The 24,732-nt window shown below is 39.3% G+C and overlaps 1 protein-coding gene across 5 annotated transcripts in view; it reads left to right on the top strand.

Moving 5' to 3' along the window:
- The first annotated feature begins 805 nt into the window (after positions 1-805).
- The window catches only part of LOC149235718 (ribose-phosphate pyrophosphokinase 1-like), a 407,512-nt gene continuing 383,585 nt past the window's right edge, over positions 806-24,732 (top strand). Inside the window, exon 1 of one of the 5 annotated variants that reach the window (XM_089372178.1) lies at positions 806-1,132. In XM_089372178.1, coding sequence (XP_089228304.1) covers positions 1,031-1,132 — 102 coding nt within the window. In that variant the 5' untranslated portion in view covers positions 806-1,030. The remainder of the gene's footprint in view (positions 1,133-24,732) is intronic. The other 4 variants (XM_089372179.1, XM_089372182.1, XM_089372181.1 and 1 more) reach the window with 4 other exon arrangements.

Raw genomic sequence — 24,732 nt, 5'->3', positions numbered from 1 at the left:
TAAAAAGAATTGAGCAAATGGGAGTAGGTAGATGACCTAATGTTATCTTCAATGAAGACATGAGTGAAAGAAAGAAAACATGGATGAGACAAAACTACGCATGGATGCAAAAATGGAATATCTACCTCAATGCTTGTCCCACAAATAGTAAAGAGCTAAAGAATTTTGTTATGGAGAAGTTTCATAAAGGGTATGGGGAAAAGAGTTGGGTAGAAAGAAGAAGTACTACATTGAAGAATTCAACCCTATATATAAAACAAGTTTTATATTATTTAAAAATAATATGTTTACTCTTCATATTGAACATTAGTTTTGGATCAAAGAACCATTTACTCACTTATTAGATATTGTCATCAAAATTGTGCCAAACTTCATTGGAGCCTAAACAACTTATAACATAATTTTGGTTTGTCTACTGAGGTGACAATTTTGTTCAAATGACTCTTTCTCCTCATAATCAAGCCATTTTTTCAAAAAAATCCGATGTCAACAATGTTTGAATCATTTTTTTTATTGTTGAAAAGGATCCAATACCATAAAAAACCCCGAGCTTTATTATTGTGGAAAAAGATCCAGCAGCATCAAAAACCCCGAGACATTCTAAACCTTGAAACTTAAGGATTGTAATCTTCTAAATCTTGAAACTTAACAACTATAATCCAATTTTCCAAAAATAATAGTATTTCTATTATTTTCTTGACAAAAATGTCGCCTGTTTAAAACTATGCTAATAATTTTTATTTCTCATAAACAATTCCGACTCACAACCCCTTCCACAGAATCCACCTCATCTCTCCCACATAATCCACCTATTCTCCAGCTCATGAGTATCATCGTTACATGATGACACATACGATCCCCAAAATTTCCACTTCGTTAACTCGTCTCTGACCTTCCTACTCGAAGGTTGAGAATCTTTGTAACCAGAGCTCATGTCTCGTTGTTGGGATATCCCTTGATTCCGTCGAATAATTATTATGCTGGCAGGAATTTCGACCCCAATTCCTCTTACAGCTGGTAAGTTAAGAGAATGGCCACGCTCTTAACATCCGGAGCTCATCCTTCAAATTTACACGGTGATTGCTGGCATAGAAATTCCAAATTCTGCGCTTCTGCTTTTTGCAAGCCAGCGGTGGGTTCATCCCGTCAATTTTATACTTGTACCTTGCAATTAAATTACTTATATTTTGTTTGTGTTAGAACTGCACAATGATCATGGTGAAATGCATTAGGGCCGAATAGTTCGTTTGGGACTGAATTGATAGTTTCTTAAGATGTTCGGATTACTCGCTATCCTTTTCCAATTGGAGTTTTCCCTTGAGCATTTTTCACACCAGTAGCTTTTGAATTTTGTAATAGCTTCGTTCAAACCGTAAATTATATTGAAGTCAATTTTGTATAAACAGGCCAGTAGATGTTTCAATACTGAGATTCTGGTGCTTATCGCTGGTTTTGGTCTCCATGTGAGTAAATGGAAATATATCTTTGGAGAAACTCTTGAACTCAGTGTGTTGTCCATGGGATTTGAAACCTAGCATGTCCAATGCTGGGATTTTGACTCGAGAACATGTTGACTGCCTTTGCACTTCATAGAATGGTTTAGACTTGCAGACACAGTGAATGCATTTTCAGAGGAGATCAAGTCTTAGGATGCCTACCTAGAGGTAGAGTTGATTGTTTTTTGAATTCTTGAGGACATCAATGATGTGATTCCTGGGGGAATCTATGGTATCAATTTTATCAGTAGAGTTATAGATTGACACCACAATTAGAAGGCATCGAGAAGATTTGAACCTCAGTTTCGTCATACTAAGTTCTTCTTACCTACCCTTCAACCATAGGAAATGAACATTTTTACCAATAACAAGCTATATAGGATAGTCTTGGACCCGACGAAGGCATCGAGACTGACTTATACTTTTTATGAATATGAAACTTTTCATGCCCATAGAATGCAAAGTTTCAAATAATAACTCCTTTAGAAGGACAGAGATGATGCTACATACTACCAAATGCTATGGATTTTGGACAGCTAACAGAACTGCTGGTTACCTGCTGTCAGATGCGGTTACAAAGCAAGCAAAATGAGCGTTTTTCTTGTGTCTTTTTGTACATAGACAACTAAGGATGATTAAGTGAGATTCGTTAAGGCAGTCTGACTCACGTTTGACTTGTGACTCTGAGTCCTAATAGTAAGCCAAAATTACAACGGTGGTTCAAGGGCAAGTCAAACTTGGGTTGACAAAACTTGCTTTCCTCAAAGAGCAGAGCCAATCAGGGGAGTTAACAGAGGCTCAGGAGAAACTGGTAACACTGCCTTTGGGTTCAGCAGATGGAATATAACATTTTATTAACATCTTCCCCTTGAGATTGTAATGGCAGTCCATGTCACTGTAATAAGCAGCAGGTACAGTTCAGAAGTCTTAGCGACTGTGACATTCAAAATTTGCAGCAGAGCTAATTGGTACTGCTCAAATTATGAGATGATCCCTACTCTCGCACTTCATCAGTTTCTGGAGTATTGGTGACTCTAAGAGCTCAAAGGAAGGGGAAAAGAAGTAGCGGACTTCATAATTTTAGTACAACCTAGCCTATCCATTTCCCTGTCATCAGAGAGCGCAAATCTGACAAAAAGCAGTTGATGCTCGTCTTTATTCCACCAACTGCCAAAATTCACATCTTACTTTTTTTGTAGAACCTTTGGAGTTCTGTCAGGTGGTAACTTGTATAAGAATGTCTCCAAGAACTGAATTTGGAAGTTATTATTATGCCCCCATTTTTATTTTCCTCCATAGTACAGCCAGGATGGATTTCCAGGGTATGTGATGGCTAGGCTGTAGGAGCATGGTTACATCATCAGGGGTTCTGGAGGAGTTTTTATGGGATCCGATGACATTCTCTTGGCATATTCCATCATCCACACAACTTTTCTTTTGTTCCGTTGCATTCCAACAACTTTCATTAAACAAGGCTATTACTGGGCCTGACTTAATTCATTATGCTTGAGGTGGCATTCCGGGAGGAATATCTGATGGAATTTTTAATTTGGGGTAGCATCGGATGTGCTCTAGCCACGAAATTTGGTGGAGAGGTTGGGGTACATGAGATCTCTAATACTCATAAAGGGTTTGGGTAGATTCTAACAGATCAGGAGATATTGAAATAATTAATATTTTTAATAGAGTCCCTAAGTCTAAACTTAGGGAAAATAAAATATTAATGTGTATTAATATGAATCTGTGTTAGAATGGTCCAAAAGACATGGATCAAGCCAGATCTAATCTTAGCCGTTGATTAGGGACTTAATCTCGGCCGTTGAGATGTCAACAGGAAAAGTATAAGAGGAGGCTTGAGGGTCATTTGGAGTATACACCAGATGATCAGTGATTCTATTCTCTAGAGCGAGATTTGCTAAGAGAGATAGAATCAGTGATTGGGAAAGTAGCTGAGGGGCATTGAGTACAGAGAGGCAGAGAAGGCAGAGAAGGCAAAGATTGTGCCGGGAGAGCAGCGCAGCAGCGAAGGAGAGTGACACAGAGCTAGCAAGGGCTCACGTAGAGGCAGCCAAGTGCTGCGCAGAGCACCAGAGAGGCCAGTGTGTCCCATGCAAAGGCCCAGAAAGCTGACGCAGGGCCTTCTGGGGTTGACGTAGGCCAAGAAAGGCTGACGCAGGGCCAACATGAGACAGGGAGGGGCTAACGCAGTCCAGATTGGGTAGACGCTGGGGTTGCAAAGTAGTTTTGTGCTGAAGAGCTGCCGGAAGGATTTTCTGGGGTTTCAGCAAAGAGATTTCTCTCAAACTATGAGGTATAGCTGCTAAGGAAATTCTCTGTTGGTTAGACTTAGGCCAGTGGCGGCACCCAGATTGTACTTTGATATTGCTTAATAAGAAAACCTTCAGATAGCTGCATTGGTTTTCCCACATTGGATTTTCTGGGGACATTAATCCAAAAATAATGGTGTCATGTGGTGTGTTTGTTCTTGTTTCTTTTAGTTGCCGATTTGTAATATGTCGAGCATGCATTGGTGTTTATTTCAGTATTTACTATGTAAATAACTTGTTAAAGAAAAATAACAATTAGGTAGGAATAAATCAGAAAAAGTGCATGAAGGGTTTCTAACTAAGTAAACTTAGAAACTTCAACATGGTATCAGAGTGTGATTGTAGATCACGGGAGGACTAAGAGACGTCAGCAGAGTGGAGCAATAGTAGCATAAAAACAACTGTCTTGAGGTGACAAAAGTTGTTTCTAGTAGTGTAGAAGCTGAGAAGTGTGACGCACAGCTAGCCAGAGCCATGCAAAAGAAGCCAGGAGTTGTGTAGAGCCTCAGAGAGGCTAGTGTTGCTGACGCAGAGGGCTAGAGGGTTGACGCAGGGCATCCCAGGGCCGACGCAAACCCATCTAGGGTGACGCGGGGCAGTGTGAGGCAGAAAGGGGCCGATGCAGTTCATAGAGAGGCAGTGGTTGGGGTCTAGAAGGCTGCAGGAATATTGCAGAGTGGAGTTGGTGAGGTACTGTAGTTAGAATAGTACCTGACAGAGCAGGGCCAGAGGAGTTGTTACCGAGGGTTTCTAGCCGAGGAACCTGGATTAGAAGTGCAGCTACACAAGTCAATCAGAGTAGGGGGCATCTCGACAAGTGGCAGAAGGATTTCCAGGAGGGAAATCAGGACTCAGAGGGAGTCCAGAAGAGAACTTCTAGACGGGAAGTAGAGACTTAGAGGAGTCGAATAGAGAACTTCCAGGAGAGAAGTAGAGGAGCATCATGGCACTACACGGGGTAAGAGACCAGGATAGACTGGACAGAGCATCGAACTTCGCAGTCTGGAAGGCCAGAATCTTATCAGTGCTTGATAGGAATCGTGTCAAGAACTTCGCCTTGAAGGTTATAGCTATCCTAGTTGACCCCATTGATAATGACATTACGAGGAGGTAATGGCGAAGGCCAAGAGCATCATCCTTGATGGGGTCAAGGAACATGTAGTTCCACACATTGTCAGAAGGAAATGACATATGAGATGTGGGAGGCCCTCAAGAAATTGTACTAGCATACTTTTGTGCAGAGAAGAATGTTATTTGAGAATTAGTTGAGGTCGTCTCAGATGAAGAAGGGAGAACCAATTGACACCTTCCTCGGAGGACTGAATGAGATCCGAGATCAATTGACTGCTATAGAAGCCACACGGGATCAAGAGTTGATGGTGAGGATAGCCCTGAATGCTGTCTCAAAAGACTGGGGGTTTTTGTCCAGAGTACATTGGGCAGAGGGACTCTCCCACCTTGGGACGAGATGTGGGCGTGCCAGGAAGAGATCAGACGGTAGTCGAAGAAGGGTAGCAGCAACAAGGGGATCAAAGTCAAGCAGGAGGAGGAAGATGTGGCCCTAGCATCTAAGGGAAAGCAGGAGAAGTGGAAGAAGAAAGATCTATCCAAGATCAAGTGCTTCCACTGTGGGGAGCTGGGTCATTATGCGACCCAGTGTCCAAGGAAGAAGAGTAAGGGAGAGTCTTCCGAGACTAAGGCAACACCAGCATGGGTAGAGAAGGAAGTTTTGACAGACGATGACTGTGCCATGAGTGCACATGCACCACTTGAGTGGAAGTGGGGAGACATCGAGTTGTAGTCAGGCGGACTATAGGTGATGAGGGGCAGGATCCTTGAGGTACCTAGCCTCTTGGATTAGACCTTGCTATGGGAGCCCCGATGAGGAGTAGCAGGACTGACTATGTAGGTAGAGATAGATGCGCATGGAGCGACAGAGAGAGCTACAGTGCAGGAGTCTCGAGACAGTGAGGCTAGCAGGCTGCAATAGTGCAAGAGGCACAGGAGTGTTGCACCAGTGCAGGACGACACACAGAGGTGTGCAACGGTGTGAGATGCAGGAGAGTTGTTGCAGCAGTGCAGAGGTCAGAGAAGGAGCACTTGTAAGCAACAGAGGGAGCTTCAACATCAGTAAGTGTCTCTAACCCAACAGGGAGGTTAGTTGGGAGATCAGTTACTTACTTCTCAGTAACTGAGTTGCAGTGCAGCAGTGGGAAACATGATGCAGCATGATGAGAGGAGGTGCAGTGCGGATGCAGTGCTGGGAGAAAGGACCGACAACACACGGATGCAGAGGGAGTTGTCGTACAGATGCAGCAGTGGCAGTGGCAGAACCATGGGCAGCAGTACAGGATGCAACAGTGCAGAAGATGTTGGGCAAGAAGGCCTAGCATCAGCACAGGTACTGATGCCAGATGATCAGAGTAATACTCAGTGAGGAGTATTGCTAGAGCACAATCCTCGCTAAGAGGGAGTGTAGATTTGGGGTAGCATCAGATGTGCTCTAGCCACAAAATTTGGTGGAGAGGTTGGGGCACATGAGATCTCCAATACCTAGAAAGGGTTTGGGTGGATTCTAAACAGATCAGGAGCTATTAAAATAATTACTATTTTTAGTGGAGTCCCTAAGTCTAAACTTAGGGAAAATAAAATATTAATGTGTATTAATATGAATCTGTGTTAAAATGGTCCAAAAGACATGGATCAAGCCAAATCTAATCTTAGCCGTTGACTAGGTACTTAATCTCGGCCGTTGAGATGTCAATAGGAAAAATATAAAATGATGCTTGAGGGTCACTTGGAGTATACACCAGATGATCAATCATTCTATTCTCTAGAGCGGGGTTTGCTAAGAGAGATAGAATCAGTTATTGGGATAACAGTTGAGGGGCATTGAGTACAGAGAGACAGAGAAGGTAGAGATTGTGTCGGGAGAGCAGCGCAACAACCAAGGAGAGTGATGCAGAGCCAACAAGGGCTCACACAGGGCCACGCAGAGGCAGCCAAGTGCTGCGCAGAGCACCAGAGAGGCCAGTGTGTCCCACACAGAGGCCCAGAATGCTGACGCAGGGCCTCCTGGGGCTGACGCAGGCCAAGAAAGGCTAACGCAGGGCCAACGTGAGACAAAGAGGGGCTGACACAGTCCAGATTGGGCAGACGTTGGGGTTGCAGAGTAGTTTTGTGCTGAAGAGCTGTCGGAAGGATTTTCCGGGGTTTTAGCTAGGAGATTTCTCTCAAACTATGAGGTATAGCTGCTAAGGAAATTCTCTGTTGGGCAGGATAGTGTCGGCACCGAGATTGTACCCTGATATTGCTTAATAAGAAAACCCTCAGATAGTTGCACTAGTTTTCCCACATTGGGTTTTTCCGGGGACATTAGTCCAAAAATAATGGTGTCATGTGGTGTGTTTGTTCTTGTTTCTTTTAGTTGCTTATCTGTAATATGTTGAGCATGCATTGGTGTTTATTTTCAGTATTTACTTTGTAAATAACATGTTAAAGAAAAATAACAAATAGGTAGGAATAAATCAGAAAAAGTGCATGAAGGGTTTCTAACTAAGTAAACTTAGAAACTTCAATAGAATAACTCAATGTAATAGCTCGTTGGAACAGGAACGAGAATAACTACAAGATGGGATGCTGAGGAGTGACTTTGAGTGGCTAGTGAGAGTATGGTGGACAATTTACCATTTTCCTAGATTAAAAATGACTTTAATTAGTCATTTAATTAAAAATGGGAAAAATAATTAATTGGAGAAAAAAATCCAAAAGTGACTTTAGTGAAATAAAATAAAATTAAAAGTCACTTAAGATAAAGTCAATGGAGGAGCTTTTAGAATAATAATAAAATAATAAAATAAGATGCTTCTAGAGTTTTGGAGATCTATCTATGTAGTCTTTAAAAGGAGAGGAGGAGATCATTTGGGACACCTTGGTCTTGAATATTTGTCTTTGTTGTGGATTGGAGAATTCAATTCTCTACCATAGTAGCCCCAGGACGAAAACCCTCGGGTGATTCAGCGAGAGTGGGCGAGTATGCATCTCTCTCCTTGGTGAATTCATTCAAAATTCATAGGTTGTATTCAACAGTTCAACGATTTTAGAGGCCTGATATAGTTTGTTACAGATTTCTTGGAAGGTGTTGTGCTGTACAACAACCCCCCATTTCATAAAATTTTTCTTTAAAAATCATAATATGAAATGGGTCCCTTTTAAACATAGATGTGTGAATAAATTGGTATTAACTCATTATTAGAAAAAAACCTCATCAAAAGGTCCGACTGAAATATGATATACCTTTCAAACAATGATAAAATAGGTCTTTTAAACAAATCATAAAGCTTTTTATTATTACGATAAAGCGATCGCAAGATCGCATATCGCAATAATAAGAAAAACATATATAAAGACCCATTGAATTACTCCGATCCGAAAAGGGAAATCGCTATCGGATATCGGGGAAAGGCAAAGCGCATCGTATATATAAGGCACCCCCCCATTCCTCCGATGCGATAAAAGGTATCGCTATCGGCAATCGGCTGTGGCAATCAATTCATTAACTGTGACACCTTCAAATCTTCCGATGCGATAAGGCGTATCGCCATCGGCGATCGGCGATTTCGCAATAGCGTAAGTAAAGTGACCCAAGCCCCTTCCCGATTGCGATACATTAAATCAAGGCGCGTGTTCCTAAGCATATTAAAGATTGGCATGCATTATACCACCTTTGGTGATTGAACGATATTTTGGACTATTATTAAAACCCTCCTTTTCACGTCACCAATTATCAAATGCGATTAGCCGCCAAAAATGTAAGCCACGCTTGAATCAATTATTCACCATATAGATGTTATGATGGATATTTAAAAGCTCCCTTATCATGATTGACAGGTGAAGCGGCCAATTAATGAAGCAGTTATGCCGAGATTTTCCACTTAGATTCTATCTGTGGCGATTTCACTATGATCTTTGATTATTCGCTAATAGATATAACTCTTTCATATTGGCTCATGTTATCTATTTCTCTGTATCACGCTGGTTTCCTTCCTTGTGCAGAATTCGTCGAAATAACAAGTTTTAAGCAAATGGGAAAGAAATCCAAGAGATCCGCTGCAGCAGCGGCCCCTGCAGTAACAGTCCAGCCCACCAGTGACCCAGGACCAAGAAAAAAGGGCCTAATCTCAGACACTACATGTCTCTGCCTTGGAAATACAAGCTGGCAAAGCATCTATAATTTAATTGAGGCAAAAGAACCGGAGGAAGTGTCGGAAGAAGCTACTGCAGGCTCAACTAATAAATCAGACACCTCCCTGAGATATTTCGCTGACTCATTTTTGCATAGGATAGCAGCTCGGGAGAAAATTCTTCCTTACATTGATGTGGTCAGATGGGTGGTCGAACAAATTCCAGTTTCTAATAGGACGTTTTCCACAATTGATGGAACAGTTTTTGGTTCATTTCAGCCTGACAACTTAAGGAAAATGTATCATTTGCCCGAACCTGAAAAGAAATACAACAAAGCTTTTCTGGAGAAATTCGCAGAGGAGAATGAGATGGAATCAGCCCTGATTAGACAATGGAGATAGAATCCCGCAAAGCACAAACATGAATCATCGGGTAAGTACTCCGTGCATTCCTTGTCATCTCCTTACTGTTACGCTGGGGCAATGATGTGTAGGATATGGGGAATGCATGATTTAGCAAAATTTACTATCGAAATGGTTCCTTTAATGGAAGCGGCTGTTAGTAGTTATGTCATGGATTGGGCGAATATATTGTCTGATAAATTAGCCTCTGCCGTTCTTGATTTTAGATTCAATTCATGCAAAACCACCAGGACTATTCCCCCCTTCTATTACAGTGCTTATGTTATGGATATGCTTTTCTTTAATTCCGAATACCCAATACTTGGATGGAGGTGGATGCCACAGGACCCTAAGCCAATCCACATTTATCATCGGATGTTATGGAAGGCACATTATAAAGACCACTTGTATCAAATCTGTAACGGTTTCATGTTGCCTATCTATTATGCCATTTTTGATAAGCCTGCCCCAAGGATTTCCGAGGAGGCAAAAGTTGACTTGACTGCTGTGGGGAATTGGTTTGGGGAAGATAAGTTCACATATATAAGGGTGTTTAGTAGCCTCACAAGACCCCATGTCCTCCCATTGTATGTACCTGATAAACTGTTGGCACAAGAGTTAGCTTACCAAATAACAACCGCTGGAACATCCAAAACTCTTAGGACTTCTAAAAAGCAGTCATGGCCCATATTCCCTTTGAAATGCGGTGTTTATACTCTACTTGATTATGAACATGCTGAGAAGGAGACAGGAAAAATAAATATGCTCAATCTTGCGACCATCCCTAACAGGCAATTCGATCCCTGGAAGGTTGCCTATAATGTGCTTGAACAGGCCAAACTTACTAAGTTTGACTATGAAAAAGATGAATTTGACGACCTATTTTCTTCAGCAGAATCATTGTCTCAGGTTAAAACATTGGCCAAGATGAAGTATAATGATGAAGGAATGGTAGAATTCAATAGGCTCAGAGAACAGAGGTTGCAAACTCTGCCTCTGGACTTATTGGCTACTACACCAACAACTAAGTCAAGCGAGCTTGAACAGAAGAGTATTGACGAGCCTCCTGCTACAGAGAAAATTCCCGAAAAGGGAAAAGAGCTAGAAAAAGGAAAAGAGCAGGAAACAGAGCAGGAGAAAGAAAAGAAGTAGGACAGTGAAGTTATTGATTTAGAGACTCAAATTGATCCCAAACTCCTCAAAGAGTGGCAACAATTTGACTCTATTATAAGCAATCCCGAGACTTCACAAGGATTTGGCACACCCCAAGTAACAGTCAGTCAAGAAACGACCACGACTACGGTTCCAATTGAAGGAACCAACGGCCTACCCATTAGCAAAGATGTAGAAATAATTCTTAAAGATCCATCCGATCAGATTGTTTTACAGATAGAAGACATACCACCATTAGATGTCTTTTACAGTCCCAAACACAGGGCTGTGGTGAAAAGACAGAGGAAAAGGAGGAGACTTGATCAATCTTCCCTTTTGCCAGATCAAACAGAGATGGCTAATGTGGTGTGGAAGGAGGAATTTAACCCTTCCGATGACCTTACGAAACTTTCCCAGTATGCCGGAGCATATTCGGCAGCCACCATGGATAAAGCCTCGGAAGTAAGTAATCTCCTTAAGGAAAAAGATCAAATAATTGGTTCATTGCAGTCACAAGTGTCTGAAGCACAGCGAAAAATAGAACAGTTAGAACAACAATTATCAATACAGCGGCAAACAAACAGCCAATTAAATGAGCAATTGCTCAAAGAGAAACAAAGGATAGACTTGAGCGCAGTACAGAAACAAAAGGAATTGTCCGAAGCATTGCCCAGATTAAAGGCAATGAACGAACAAATGAGAAAGACTAAGGACGAGCGAATCGCTCAACTGTCACAAGAAGTAGAAAAGTTCAGGAGCCTTCCTCAAGTAGCAGAGTTCAAAACCGAAGCTCTACAAATCAATAAGGCATTGATTACACAGCTAAAACTGCTATGTCATAACATTTCTCTGGTTGAGCCTCTTTGTGAGATTACTACATCAATAGTTGATAAATCAGTTGAAGCTAGGCAGGATTTAGAACAGGCCGATGAGACCTTAACCAGCTTTCTTGCTTGGCAAGACTCCCGTGAAGGACAAGCTGCAGATCTGCCCAAAATTCTAGAGTCACACAAAGACATCCTTTTCCTAGAATGGCAGTCGCAACTAATGAAGGCAGAAAGAGAAACCTCAAGATGTCGGTTATCTACTAGCAATTTAATTGAATTGGTCAATGACACTCTTTATCTGTCTAACATGATTTCACAGTGTAATCCAGGTAAATTGACATCGGCCAAAGCCTTGGAACAAACATGCAATCAGGAATTGGAAAAGAATGGAAGACTAATCGCTGGCATCCAAAGTTTAACTTGGGATGCCTTTTGGTTTTTCTTAATCAAGCCATACAGTCAGAGGGCCGCACTAAAATGTTTAACTGATGCCATCAGTTGCATGATTCCCGAGATCCAAGATGCCACATATTCAGCCCAACTGAATTCTCGTCTAAGTCGCCCTCCAGAATTGCAACCGATGCTAGATATCTGCCAGCTCAAGCCGAAGGGAGATCATCCGAAACAATGAATCATGCTGTCGACTGAGGACAAGCCGATTTTGAGGAGATATTCATAATATAGTTGTACCAATTAAATAACACTTTTATTTTGTAATTAGTTAGCTTAATTAGTATTTATAGGCCCTTTCATGCATTTAGAAAGGGTCCTCGGTTTTTGTATAAACTCAAATCAGTAAGTCACACTATTGTGCTTCTGATCTATTTTTTATGAAGACTGGGCCAGTATTCTGAATTTTGACGAAGAAAGCTTTGATGACATGTGCACTATTGCCTTTTGTGGAAGTGTTTCTAAGTTAGAAGAAGGAATTTGAATGCGATTGATATCGGGAGTGATTCAAATAACATATGGTACTATTATCTATGCTCTTGTGTCATTCTTTTATGTGAATCGACATTTGTTTAAATTTTGCTATCATTGAATATATGTATGTGTTTTAACAACAATCCTTGTACTTTTCACTATTGAATGTCTAAGGACTATTATTCTTTCAATCATATCTATGTCTATGATATATATGAGGAATAGTGTAATAATGTTTGCTTGATTGCTTTGTTCAACTATTTGGGTTTGGTAATTATCATATGAATAAATATCTTTGTTTACCAACAAGAGTCATCTATATGCCTGTTTGTGGATGAAGACCATCAAAAGTTACGCTAAATGCAGCAATTTCCCGGGATATGATAGTTGTTTATAATTTTACTTTTAGATTAAATCATTCATCCATTATCATTATATATCAATCATTTATCCATCCTATTTACCAATCATTGGGAAATTGGTCCCATTATATCCAGTCGGAGCCACCACACCAAATGGAAAAGGAGCTGCCTTTAAGGTCTGGACCGGGTGGTTATCCCCGATGTTGATGCAGTGATTTTCGAGGCATCAACATTTTTGGCGCTAGGAGGACATGAACTGTAATGGCGAGCAAACTAAACCTATAACCCATTCTGAGAGTAAATCTCCCTCCACCTCACCTCGTACCTCTCGTTTGCATGCTGGAACTCCAGTATTCAAGTGAGAAGAAGAGGAATCAACTACCACTGCTCAAACCCACCATACTTCAGAACGATTAAGTCCTGAGTCCCCTGAAGTTCAGTCTCTCATCCATAAACTTCAAGGCTTTTCGATATCACCACAGAAATCTGAGGTATCTCAAGGCAGTGAGACTTCGCAATTCAATCTACCTCACTGTCTCACCAGACTTCAGAGCGGAAAGCTCGGTATTGAACCTACTGAGTTGCCTTTACCTAAAAGGAAAAGGGCAAAAAAGAATACTGAAGGATCTGACAGTGAAACTTTCTCATCATCATCTTCCATCTCATCTTCACCAGCGCGAAGTCAGCCATCCACTCCTCCATTACATATTGTTGTTCAACAAGGATCAGGAACTTCAACATCCCAACCCATTCAATCCTCAATATCAACTCCTTCCCAAACATCTGGAATATCATCAGCAATATCATCCATTACTGGTTTTTCAATGGCTCAGAATCCATGGAATAGTCTTGGTGCAGTCACCATGCCTGCACCATTACACCCATTGCCTGATTTTCCTGAAAAATGGTTACCCAAGTTTAATCCAGATGCTGGAACACAAGCCGAAGAACATATTAATAATTTCATGTTATCAGTTAATTTGAAAGGAGTGACAGAGGAAGATGTTGTCGTTAGGCTTTTCCCTTATACTTTGCAAGGATCAGCTGGGTCTTGGTATTTTTCCCTGCCCTCTGGATCCATTACTAGTTGGAACATTTTCCAAGAACAGTTTCTTACTAAGTATGGTGATGATAGATCTTTAGCAACATTAATCAATGATCTCTCCAATCTTAGGATAGAGTCTAAAGAACCTATTAAGGAATTCAACTCACGATTTAATAAACTCTTGAATAAGATTCCAACCGCCTCTAAACCAAGTGAGCAAATCAAAAGCGAATGGTATATAACTGCCCTACCTTCAAATATAGTTATTTTCGTAGACAGGGCTGCAAAACCAACTTTAGCTGAAAACATGAAAGAGGCTCTTGCTGTAGAGAAACGTATTATTGCTTTAGAAAAGAAAGCTGCTCTTGAAGATAGAAAATCCAAAAATGTTTCTTTGAAGGATGATTCAAAGAAGAAAACCCCTAAAGATCCATATGATAAGGAAGGTTTACAAAAAGTCCTCAAGACTATGTCAAATGAAATGGTCGAAATCAAGAAGCAAGTAGCTGAAACCTCAACAAAAAGGCCATTTAGAAATTTTAAGAAACCTGAATCAAAACCACCAAATGCTATATCCAACGCAGATTCAGATCTTGAAGAAGAAGAAGAAGATGAAACAGTCTTGCCATCTGAGGAACCCAAAGATGAGGAGACTGTCGAATGTCATGGGATGTGGGATTTTATTTTACCTAACTTCGATACAGAAAATGAACAAGAAGCTTTCCCCGTGATATAGGAGTAAAGGTACTCCAGAACATGTTCAGTCAACTTCGAAGAAAAGGATGCAGGTTCCACTACTACCGAAGAAAAGATTCCTACAAAGAAAGCTTTAGCGATACCATCCCAAAATCAACCATCATCTTCAAATCTACCTTCAACATCTAAGACATTGGTAGTGTCAGATTCTATGGACTACAATATTATTGAAGATATGAAGAAGACTAAGGCGAATATTACTATGTTTGAACTTAGCAAACTCAAACATTAGCAAAATTACTTCTTAAGGAGTTAAATGCCGTTCCTTTTTCACCTCTTCCTAATGCTGTATTGTCCAAAGTTGTTAATGATTCAGGCCAACCACCTCCTGGTAGAGTGGAAGCTACTGATGCGGTCTTAATTGAGGATAGATCAAATTCTCATACTCCTCCTTTCCTCTTAACCTATGAGATCTATAATAGAAATCTACACAACTGTTTGATTGACTCAGGGGCTTTCTCTAATATAATGCCAGTTTCAGTTTGTTCGAAACTGAACATCGAACCCCAAAAGTCTGCAATTCATATTGTACAGTTGGATAGAACTAAGGTCCAGGTTTTAGGGAAATCAACTCAATGACTATCAGGTTATCAGTTGATCCTAGAGTGGTTCAAAGAATTGATATTTTGATTGCTGATATACCTGAATTCTATGGGTTGATTTTAAGTAGAGATTGGTCTGAAAAACTCCATGGTTATATTTCCACCGATTGGTCCCATATGTGATTACCTTATAAAGGAAAACCAAATCAGATCAAGATTGATCGGGAGAAACACATGACTCATACAGTTACCGAGTTTGAACAAGAAAACCAACCAATAGCATTCAATAACAATATTTTGGGGAATTATTCATCTGAATCATTCTTTGGCAATTTCACTGCCCAACCATCTCCTTTCCCAATTAATAATTTCACATCTCAGATCGAAATTTTTTCACAAACAGATAGGTCAAGATGTGTTAATGTTGCTAAGGAAACTGCAAATAAAATTGTTGATAATTCTTTATTTTGGTCACTATATTTTGACGGGTCTAAGTCTAGTGAAGGTTTAGGAGCAGGATGTATTTTAGTTAGTCCTCAGGGAGAAAAAACTATGTTATCATGCAGATTGGAATTTGAATGCATAAACAACACAGCTGAATATGAGGCTCTAGTTCAAGGACTCTACAAAGCAATTGGCCTCAAGGTTCAATATCTGAAAGTGTTTGGTGATTCAGAAATTGTTATTAAACAGGTTAGAAATTCAATTCATTGCCTTTCTGGTCATCTCAAACACTATCAGTTTCTGGTACAGGAACTCATCTCTCAATTTTTAGCATTCAATATTTCTCCCATCCCTGGGTCTCAGAATGCACCAACAAACCTGCTAGCTAATGTTGCTTCTAGACTCCTACCATCCGAAGATTACAGCCCGGATAGATTTTCAGTAGAGTTAATTTTTAGATCATCAATTCCCGATAATGTCACCAATTGGCAAGTGTTCAATCATGATGAAGACATTTTAAACTTCTTGACTTCTGATAAGTCCTACGATGACCAAATCATTGATGAAAATGATCATGACCTTCAGATGAAAGAAAAGCAAGAGGAAAACTCAATACCAAAACCAGTGGTCAAGCTTGAAGATCTTTATGATATTAAAGATAGGTTTAAACGGGTGACCAATTCAAAACTCCAGAGTTCCACTTTAAGATTTGAATTGATAAACCTTGGTACTGAGGAAAACCCTCAAAACATCAATTTGGGACTAGGACTTTCTTTAGAAGAAAGAACAGCATTCATTAGGCTGTTAACAAAAAACAAATATGTCTTCGTTTGGAAATATGATGATTTGAAAACATACGATGCATCAATCATTCAACATACTATTCCAATGCTTTCTGAACAAAAATCAGTGCAACAGAAGTTAAGAAAGATTCATCCTAACCTAGAGAGTCAAATAAAGGCTGAATTAAATAAACTCTTGAAGGCTAAGATAATTTTTCCTGTAAGACATTCAAACTGGGTTTCCAACATGGTGCCTGTTAGAAAGAAAAGTGGCGATATAAGGATTTGCATTGATTTCAGAAATCTTAATAAGGCAAGCCAAAAGGATAACTTCCCTTTACCTACTATGGAGCAGACAGTACATTCAGTAGCTGGTTCAGAACTAATGTCCTTTTTAGACGGTTTTTCAGGATATAAACAAATTCTGGTCCATTCTGATGACAGGCTTAAAACTACCTTCAGAACTAAGTGGGGAACTTATGCCTACCAAAAATTTCCTTTTAGACTTATCAATACAGGAGCTACATTTCAGAGAGCCATGGACATAGCGTTCAAAGGATTGCTCAATAAATCAGCAGTTGTCTATTTAGATGATATTACTGTATTTTCCAAGAAAAGGTCTAATCATTTACATGATTTAAAACAAATCTTTGAACGTTGTAGAAGGTATGGTATCTCTCTTAATCCAAAGAAGTCCTTTTTTGTCCTTAATCAAGGAAAACTTTTAGGCTTCATTGTTTCAAAAGAGGGTATCTATATTGATCCAAACAGAATTAGAGAGATTTCTGAAATTCCATTCCCTCGTAATAAAAAAGCCATGCAGTCATTTTTGGGTCAAATCAACTTTGTTAAACATTTTGTTCCAGATTTTTCCCAGATTATTTTACCATTGCAAATGATGATTAAGAAAAATTCGGTGTTTAAATTGGGATCTGCAGAAAAAGAGGCATTTGATTCCATTAAACAATCAATAACTAATGCCCCTGCTTTAAGCATTCCCAAATTTTCTAATCATTTCATACTATATACCCTCGCATCCGCTTCGTCGTATGCAGTACTGTTGACTCAAATTAATGATCAAAACTTGGAAGCACCAATTTCGTTTTACAGCTCAAATCTTCAAGGTGCTGAACTAAATTATTCGGAAGTTGAAAAACAAGTCTTTGCTGTGTACAAAGCCATTAAACACTACAGGCCCTTCCTCTTAAAAGCTCACACAAAAGTTATAGTTCCTTTTTCAGCAGTAAGACAATTACTAGTTCAAAAGGAATTAAGAGAAAAGAGAGCGAATTGGGTCACAACATTATAAGAATATGACTTGGAAATCAAGCGAGCAAAGATTGTCAAAGGCCAAGGTTTTTGCAGGTTGTTAGCAGGAGCATCCAACATTCAAGAACCTGAAAGTACAGAGGATACTGAAGAAATCAATCAGATAAGTACCACAAGTCCTGAATCACAATATACAGATCTGATTTTCTATTTAAAAAATGGGTACGCTCCTTCTAATCTCTCCTATAAAAACAAACGTGCCATTAGATTGAAAGAAAAAAACTTCACAATTATAGATGATATATTGTTTAGGCGAAATTATGATTCAATTTTATTAAGATGCTTAGAAAAACGTGAAGCACAAAAAGTTTTGCAGGAACTTCATGATGGACCAGCAGGAGGACATTTTGGAGCTGACACCACAGCTCACAAAATCATTCATGCTGGGTATTATTGGCCCACCTTGTTCAAAGATACTCATGAATATGTAAGGAAATGCCAAAGTTGTCAAACATCCAGTGGAAGACAAAGAAAGCTAGCTTTCCCTTTACAACCAGTCAACATTGAACAACCGTTTGAGCAATGGGGATTGGACATCATTGGAGAAATCACTCCACATTCATCCAAACAGCATAAGTATATCCTTACTGCCACTGATTATTTTACTAAGTGGGTTGAAGCAATTCCTTTAAAGACAACGAACTCTGAGGCAATTATGGAATTCGTAGACCAATTCATTATTACCAGGTTTGGTGTTCCGAACGCTCTTGTTTTTGATAATGCATCTTATTTCTCTGGAAATTCTATGTTTGAGTTCGCTATCAAAAGGGGATTTAAATTGAGGTATTATGCAAATTACTACCCTTAGGGTAATGGTTTGGCAGAATCCACCAATAAAAATCTTATTAGAATTATTAAGCGAACTATTGAGCAGAATCATAAAAACTGGCATAAATCTTTGATATTTGCACTATGGGCTGATAGAATAACTCAAAAAGCCTTTATGGGCACTTCTCCATTCAATCTAGTGTATGGAAAGGAAGCTGTCATACCAGCCAACTTAGTGCTTCCATCCCTACCTTTAGTGCAGTTTATTGAAGAACGTCCCTCATCTTCTATTCAACTAAGACACGATCAAATTTTGAAACTAGAAGAAGAAAGGGAAAAAGCCAGAATTATACATCCAAAACATCAACAAATTATCAAGTCATCTTTTGATACAACTTCAACCATTTCAAAACATTTACAAGTTGGTGATCTAGTTTTGAAATGGGACAAAGCTCATGAGGATAAAGGAAAACACACAAAGTTCCAAAAAACGTGGCTCGGACCATTTCAAATCAATGAGAAGATAGGCCCTTCTACTTTCATATTGCAAGATCTATCAGGAAAGAGAGATTCTCTTCCTGTTAATGGCCTTATCTTTAAAAAATTCTTCAATTGAGGAGGTAACCCCTTCTCCCTTTGTAAATATTCAATTTTCAGCTAAATTTCTGTACATAGATTAGATTTTTAGGATTTTGGAAAAATAAAGTTTGCCTTCCATTGGTCTTTACTATATTGAAAAGTTTCTCAAAAGAAACAGTTATGATATTTGCTTTTAAAATGGAAGCCTTAAACGAAAGGAAGATTTCTAGGAAATTAGGTATATTTAGATTCTGAAACCCCATTTTATTTTTGTGAACTCTTCTCAAAGATTAGAAGTACTGTAAACCATTTTAATATTTTTAAGCAGTCTGAAAACGGTTATCAATACAAAACATATACTGATTCAATCTTAGCATTTTCAACTCTTATCGTGTCATCCATCTTCTCTTAAGGAGAAAATTGTTCATCCCATTCATCAAGGGTTATAATTACTCAGAGTGTAATTCTAAAATATATTTGAGGTAAAAGATAAGAGGTCTTATTACAAGCTTGCTTACCATGATCATAGGGAAATAATTCGATTGACATTATCAATATTGCATATCAAAACAGGGTAATGGCTTATAATTATAAGACAAGGGGTCTCATCACGAGCCAACTTGTTCAGTTAAATTACAACCAGTGAATGGCATTGTCAAATAGCTGGCTACCAAACCAGGACAATGGCTTTTTATCTTACAAAATAAAGAAAAAAAATGATACAAAAATATGACAACATATTTCTGGATTCATTCTTTTTTAATTATACTCTGAAATGGATGGAATAATGAATGATCAAATGGTTAAAAGGTATCCTTGTCGAGACTATAGACGTTTGCTGGCAGCAGAGGCTCTACCTATGACAAAGGAGTCATTATAAAGCTAAGTTGGAAAAGTTTTTCATTAGCAACCAATTAAGGCTAATATAAAACATAGAATGTATTTAATTGTAACATGAGAAGAGAATAGCAGAAATAGTTATCATTACATTCAGAATTTATGTTTGCCTAGTTATATTAGAATTTTTTCGCTCAGATAAGATTTTCAGATTAAAAAAGTTTAAGTATTTTAACATTTCCTAGAGATAACTGTTTCTCCCAGTGAATCGCCAATTGTTTTGTTATACAACCACCCCCCATTCCATAAAATTTTTCTTTAAAAATCATAATATGAAATGGGTCCCTTTTAAACATAGATGTGTGAATAAATTGGTATTAACTCATTATTAGAAAAAACCCTCATCAAAAGGTCCGACTGAAGTATGATATACCTTTCAAACAATGATAAAATAGGTATTTTAAACAAATCATAAAGCTTTTTATTATTACGATAAAGCGATTGCAAGATCGCATATCGCAATAATAAGAAAAACATATATAAAGACCCATTGAATTACTCCGATCCGAAAAGGGAAATCGTTATCGGATATCGGGGATAGGCAAAGCGCATCGTATATATAAGGCACCCCCCATTCCTCAGATGGTATCGCTATCGGCAATCGGCTGTGGCAATTAATTCATTAACTGTGACACCTTCAAATCTTCCGATGCGATAAGGCGTATCGCTATCGGCGATCGGCGATTTCGCAATAGTGTAAGTAAAGTGACCCAAGCCCCTTCCCGATTGCGATACATTAAATCAAGGCATGTGTTCCTAAGCATATTAAAGATTGGCATGCATTATACCACCTTTGGTGATTGAACGATATTTTGGACTATTATTAAAACCCTCCCTTTCACGTCACCAATATAGACGTTATGATGGATATTTAAAAGCTCCCTTATCGTGATTGACAGGTGAAGCGGCCAATTAATGAAGCAGTTATGCCCAGATTTTTCACTTAGATTCTATCTGCGGCGATTTCACTATGATCTTTGATTATTCGCTAATAGATATAACTCTTTCATATTGGCTCATGTTATCTATTTCTCTGTATCACGCTGGTTTCCTTCCTTGTGCAGAATTTCGTCGAAATAACAAGTTTTAAGCAAATGGGAAAGAAATCCAAGAGATCCGCTGCAGCAGCGGCCCCTGCAGTAACAGTCCAGCCCACCAGTGACCCAGGACCAAGCAAAAAGGGCCTAATCTCAGACACTACATGTCTCGGCCTTGGAAATACAAGCTGGCAAAGCATCTATAATTTAATTGAGGCAAAAGAACCGGAGGAAGTGTCGGAAGAAGCTACTGCAGGCTCAACTAATAAATCAGATGCCTCCCTGAAATATTTAGCTAACTCATTTTTGCATAGGATAGCAGCTCGGGAGAAAATTCTTCCTTACACTGATGTGGTCAGATGGGTGGTCGAACAAATTCCAGTTTCTAATAGGACGTTTTCCACAATTGATGGAAGAGTTTTTGGTTCATTTCAGCCTGACAACTTAAGGAAAATGTATCATTTGCCCGAACCAGGAAAATGTATCATTTGCCCGAACCTGAAAAGAAATACAACAAAGCTTTTCTGGAGAAATTCGCAGAGGAGAATGAGACGGAATCAGCCCTGATTAGACAATTGAGATAGAATCCCGCAAAGCACAAATATGAATCATCGGGTAAGTACTCCGTGCATTCCTTGTCATCTCCTTACTGTTATGCTGGGGCAATGATGTGTAGGATATGGGGAATGCATGATTCAGCAAAATTTACTATTGAAATGGTTTCTTTAATGGAAGCGGCTGTTAGTAGTTATGTCATGGATTGGGCGAATATATTGTCTGATAAATTAGCCTCTGCCATTCTTGATTTTAGATTCAATTCACGCAAAACCACCAGGACTATTCCCCCCTTCTATTACAGTGCTTATGTTATGGATATGCTTTGCTTTAATTCCGAATACCTGATACTTGGGTGGAGGTGGACGCCACAGGACCCTAAGCCAATCCACATCTATCATCAGATGTTATGGAAGGCACATTATAAAGACCACTTGTATCAAATCTGTAACGGTTTCATGTTGCCTATCTATTATGCCATTTTTGATAAGCCTGCCCCAAGGATTTCCGAGGAGGCAGAAGTTGACTTGACTGCTGTGGGGAATTGGTTCGGGGAAGATAAGTTCACATATATAAGGGTGTTTGGTAGCCTCACAAGACCCCATGTCCTCCCATTGTATGTACCTGATAAACTGTTGGCACGAGAGTTAGCTTACCAAATAACAACCGCTGGAACATCCAAAACTCTTAGGACTTCTAAAAAGCAGTCATGGCCCATATTCCCTTTGAGATGCGGTGTTTATACTCTACTTGATTACAAACATGCTGAGAAGGAGACAGGAAAAATAAATATGCTCAATCTTGCGACCATCCCTAACAGGCAATTCGATCCCCGGAAGGTTGCCTATAATGTGCTTGAACAGGCCAAACTTACTAAGTTTGACCATGAAAAAGATGAATTTGACGACCTATTTTCTTCAGCAGAATCATTGTCTCAGGTTAAAACATTGGCCAAGATGAAATATAATGATGAAGGACTGGTAGAATTCAATAGGCTCAGAGAACAGAGGTTGAAAACTCTGCCTCTGGACTTATTGGCTACTACACCAACAACTAAGTCAAGCGAGCCTGAACAGAAGAGTATTGACGAGCCTCCTGCTACAGAGAAAATTCCCGAAAAGGGAAAAGAGCCAGAAAAAGGAAAAGAGCAGGAAACAGAGCAGGAGAAAGAAAAGAAGCAGGACAGTGAAGTTATTGATTTAGAGACTCAAATTGATCCCAAACTCCTCAAAGAGTGGCAACAATTTGACTCTATTATAAGCAATCCCGAGACTTCACAAGGATTCGGCACACCCCAAGTAACAGTCAGTCAAGAAACGACCACGACTACGGTTCCAATTGAAGGAACCAGCGGCCTACCCATTAGCAAAGATGTGGAAATAATTCCTAAAGATCCATCTGATCAGATTGTTTTACAGATAGAAGACATACCACCATTAGATGTCTTTTACAGTCCCAAACACAGGGTTGTGGTGAAAAGAAAAAGGAAAAGGAGGAGACTTGATCAATCTTCCCTTTTGCTAGATCAAATTGAGACGGCTAATGTGGTGTGGAAGGAGGAAGTTAACCCTTCCGATGACCTTATGAAACTTTCCCAGTATGCCGGAGCGTATTCGGCAGCCACCATGGATAAAGCCTATGAAGTAAGTAATCTCCTTAAGGAAAAAGATCAAATAATTGGTTCATTGCAGTCACAAGTGTCTGAAGCACAGCGAAAAATAGAACAGTTAGAACAACAACTATCAATACAGCGGCAGACAAACAGCCAATTAAATGAACAATTGCTCAAAGAAAAACAAAGGATAGACTTGAGCGCAGTACAGAAACAAAAGGAATTGTTCGAAGCATTGGCCAGATTAAAGGCGATGAATGAACAAATGAGCAAGACTAAGGATGAGCGAATCGCTCAACTGTCACAAGAAATAGAAAAGTTCAGGAGCCTTCCTCAAGTAGCAGAGTTCAAAACCGAAGCTCTACAAATCAGTAAGGCATTGATTACACAGCTAAAACTGCTATGTCATAACATTTCTCTGGTTGAGCCTCTTTGTGAGATTACTACATCAATAGTTGATAAATCAGTTGAAGCTAGGCAGGATTTAGAACAGGCCGATGAGACCTTAACCAGCTTTCTTGCTTGGCAAGACCCCTGTGAAGCACAAGCTGCGGATCTGCCCAAAATTCTACAGTTACACAAAGACATCATTTTCCTAGAATGGCAGTCGCAACTAATGAAGGCAGAAAGAGAAACCTCAAGATGTCGGTTATCTACTAGCAATTTAATTGAATTGGTCAATGACACTCTTTATCTGTCTAACATGATTTCACAGTGTAATCCAGGTAAATTGACATCGGCCAAAGCCTTGGAACAAACATGCAATTAGGAATTGGAAAAGAATGGAAGACTAATCGCTGGCATCCAAAGTTTAATTTGGGATGCCTTTTGGTTTTTCTTAATCAAGCCATACAGTCAGAGGGCCGCACTAAAATGTTTAACTGACGCCATCAGTTGCATGATTCCCAAGATCCAAGATGCCACATATTCTGCCCAATTGAATTCTCGTCTAAGTCGCCCTCCAGAATTTCAACCGATGCTAGATATCTGCCAGCTCAAGCCGAAGGGAGATCATCCGAAACAATGAATCATGCTGCCGACTGAGGACAAGCCGATTTTGAGGAGATATTCATAATATAGTTGTACCAATTAAATAACACTTTTATTTTGTAATTAGTTGCTTAATTAGTATTTATAGGCCTTTTCATGCATTTAGAAAGGGTCCTCAGTTTTTGTATAAACTCAAATCAGCAAGTCACACTATTATGCTTCTGATCTATTTTTTATGAAGACAGGGCTAGTATTCTGAATATTGACGAAGAAAGCTTTGATGACATGTGCACTATTGCCTTTTGTGGAAGTGTTTCTAAGTTAGAAGGAATTTGAATGTGATTGATATCGGGAGTGATTCAAATAACATATGGTACTATTATCCATGCTCTTGTGTCATTCTTTTATGTGAATCGGCATTTGTTTAAATTTTGCTATCATTGAATATATGTATGTGTTTTAACAGCAATCCTTGTACTTTTCACTATTGAATGTCTAAGGACTGTTATTCTTTCAATCATATCTATGTCTATGATATATATGAGGAATAGTGTAATAATGTTTGCTTGATTGCTTTGTTCAACTATTTGGGCTTGGTAATTATCATATGAATAAATATCTTTGTTTACCAACAAGAGTCATCTATATGCCTGTTTGTGGATGAAGACCATCAAAAGTTACGCTAAAAGCAACAATTTCCCGGATAGGATAGTTGTTTATAAT

This window comes from Pinus tabuliformis, chromosome 8 (assembly GCF_031772625.1).
Source record: "Pinus tabuliformis cultivar Carrire ecotype Pingquan chromosome 8, CPIR1, whole genome shotgun sequence".
Lineage (NCBI taxonomy): Eukaryota > Viridiplantae > Streptophyta > Pinopsida > Pinales > Pinaceae > Pinus > Pinus tabuliformis.
The sequence above is the reverse complement of the archived record's forward strand: the minus strand, read 5'-3'. Positions and strand labels throughout refer to the sequence as shown.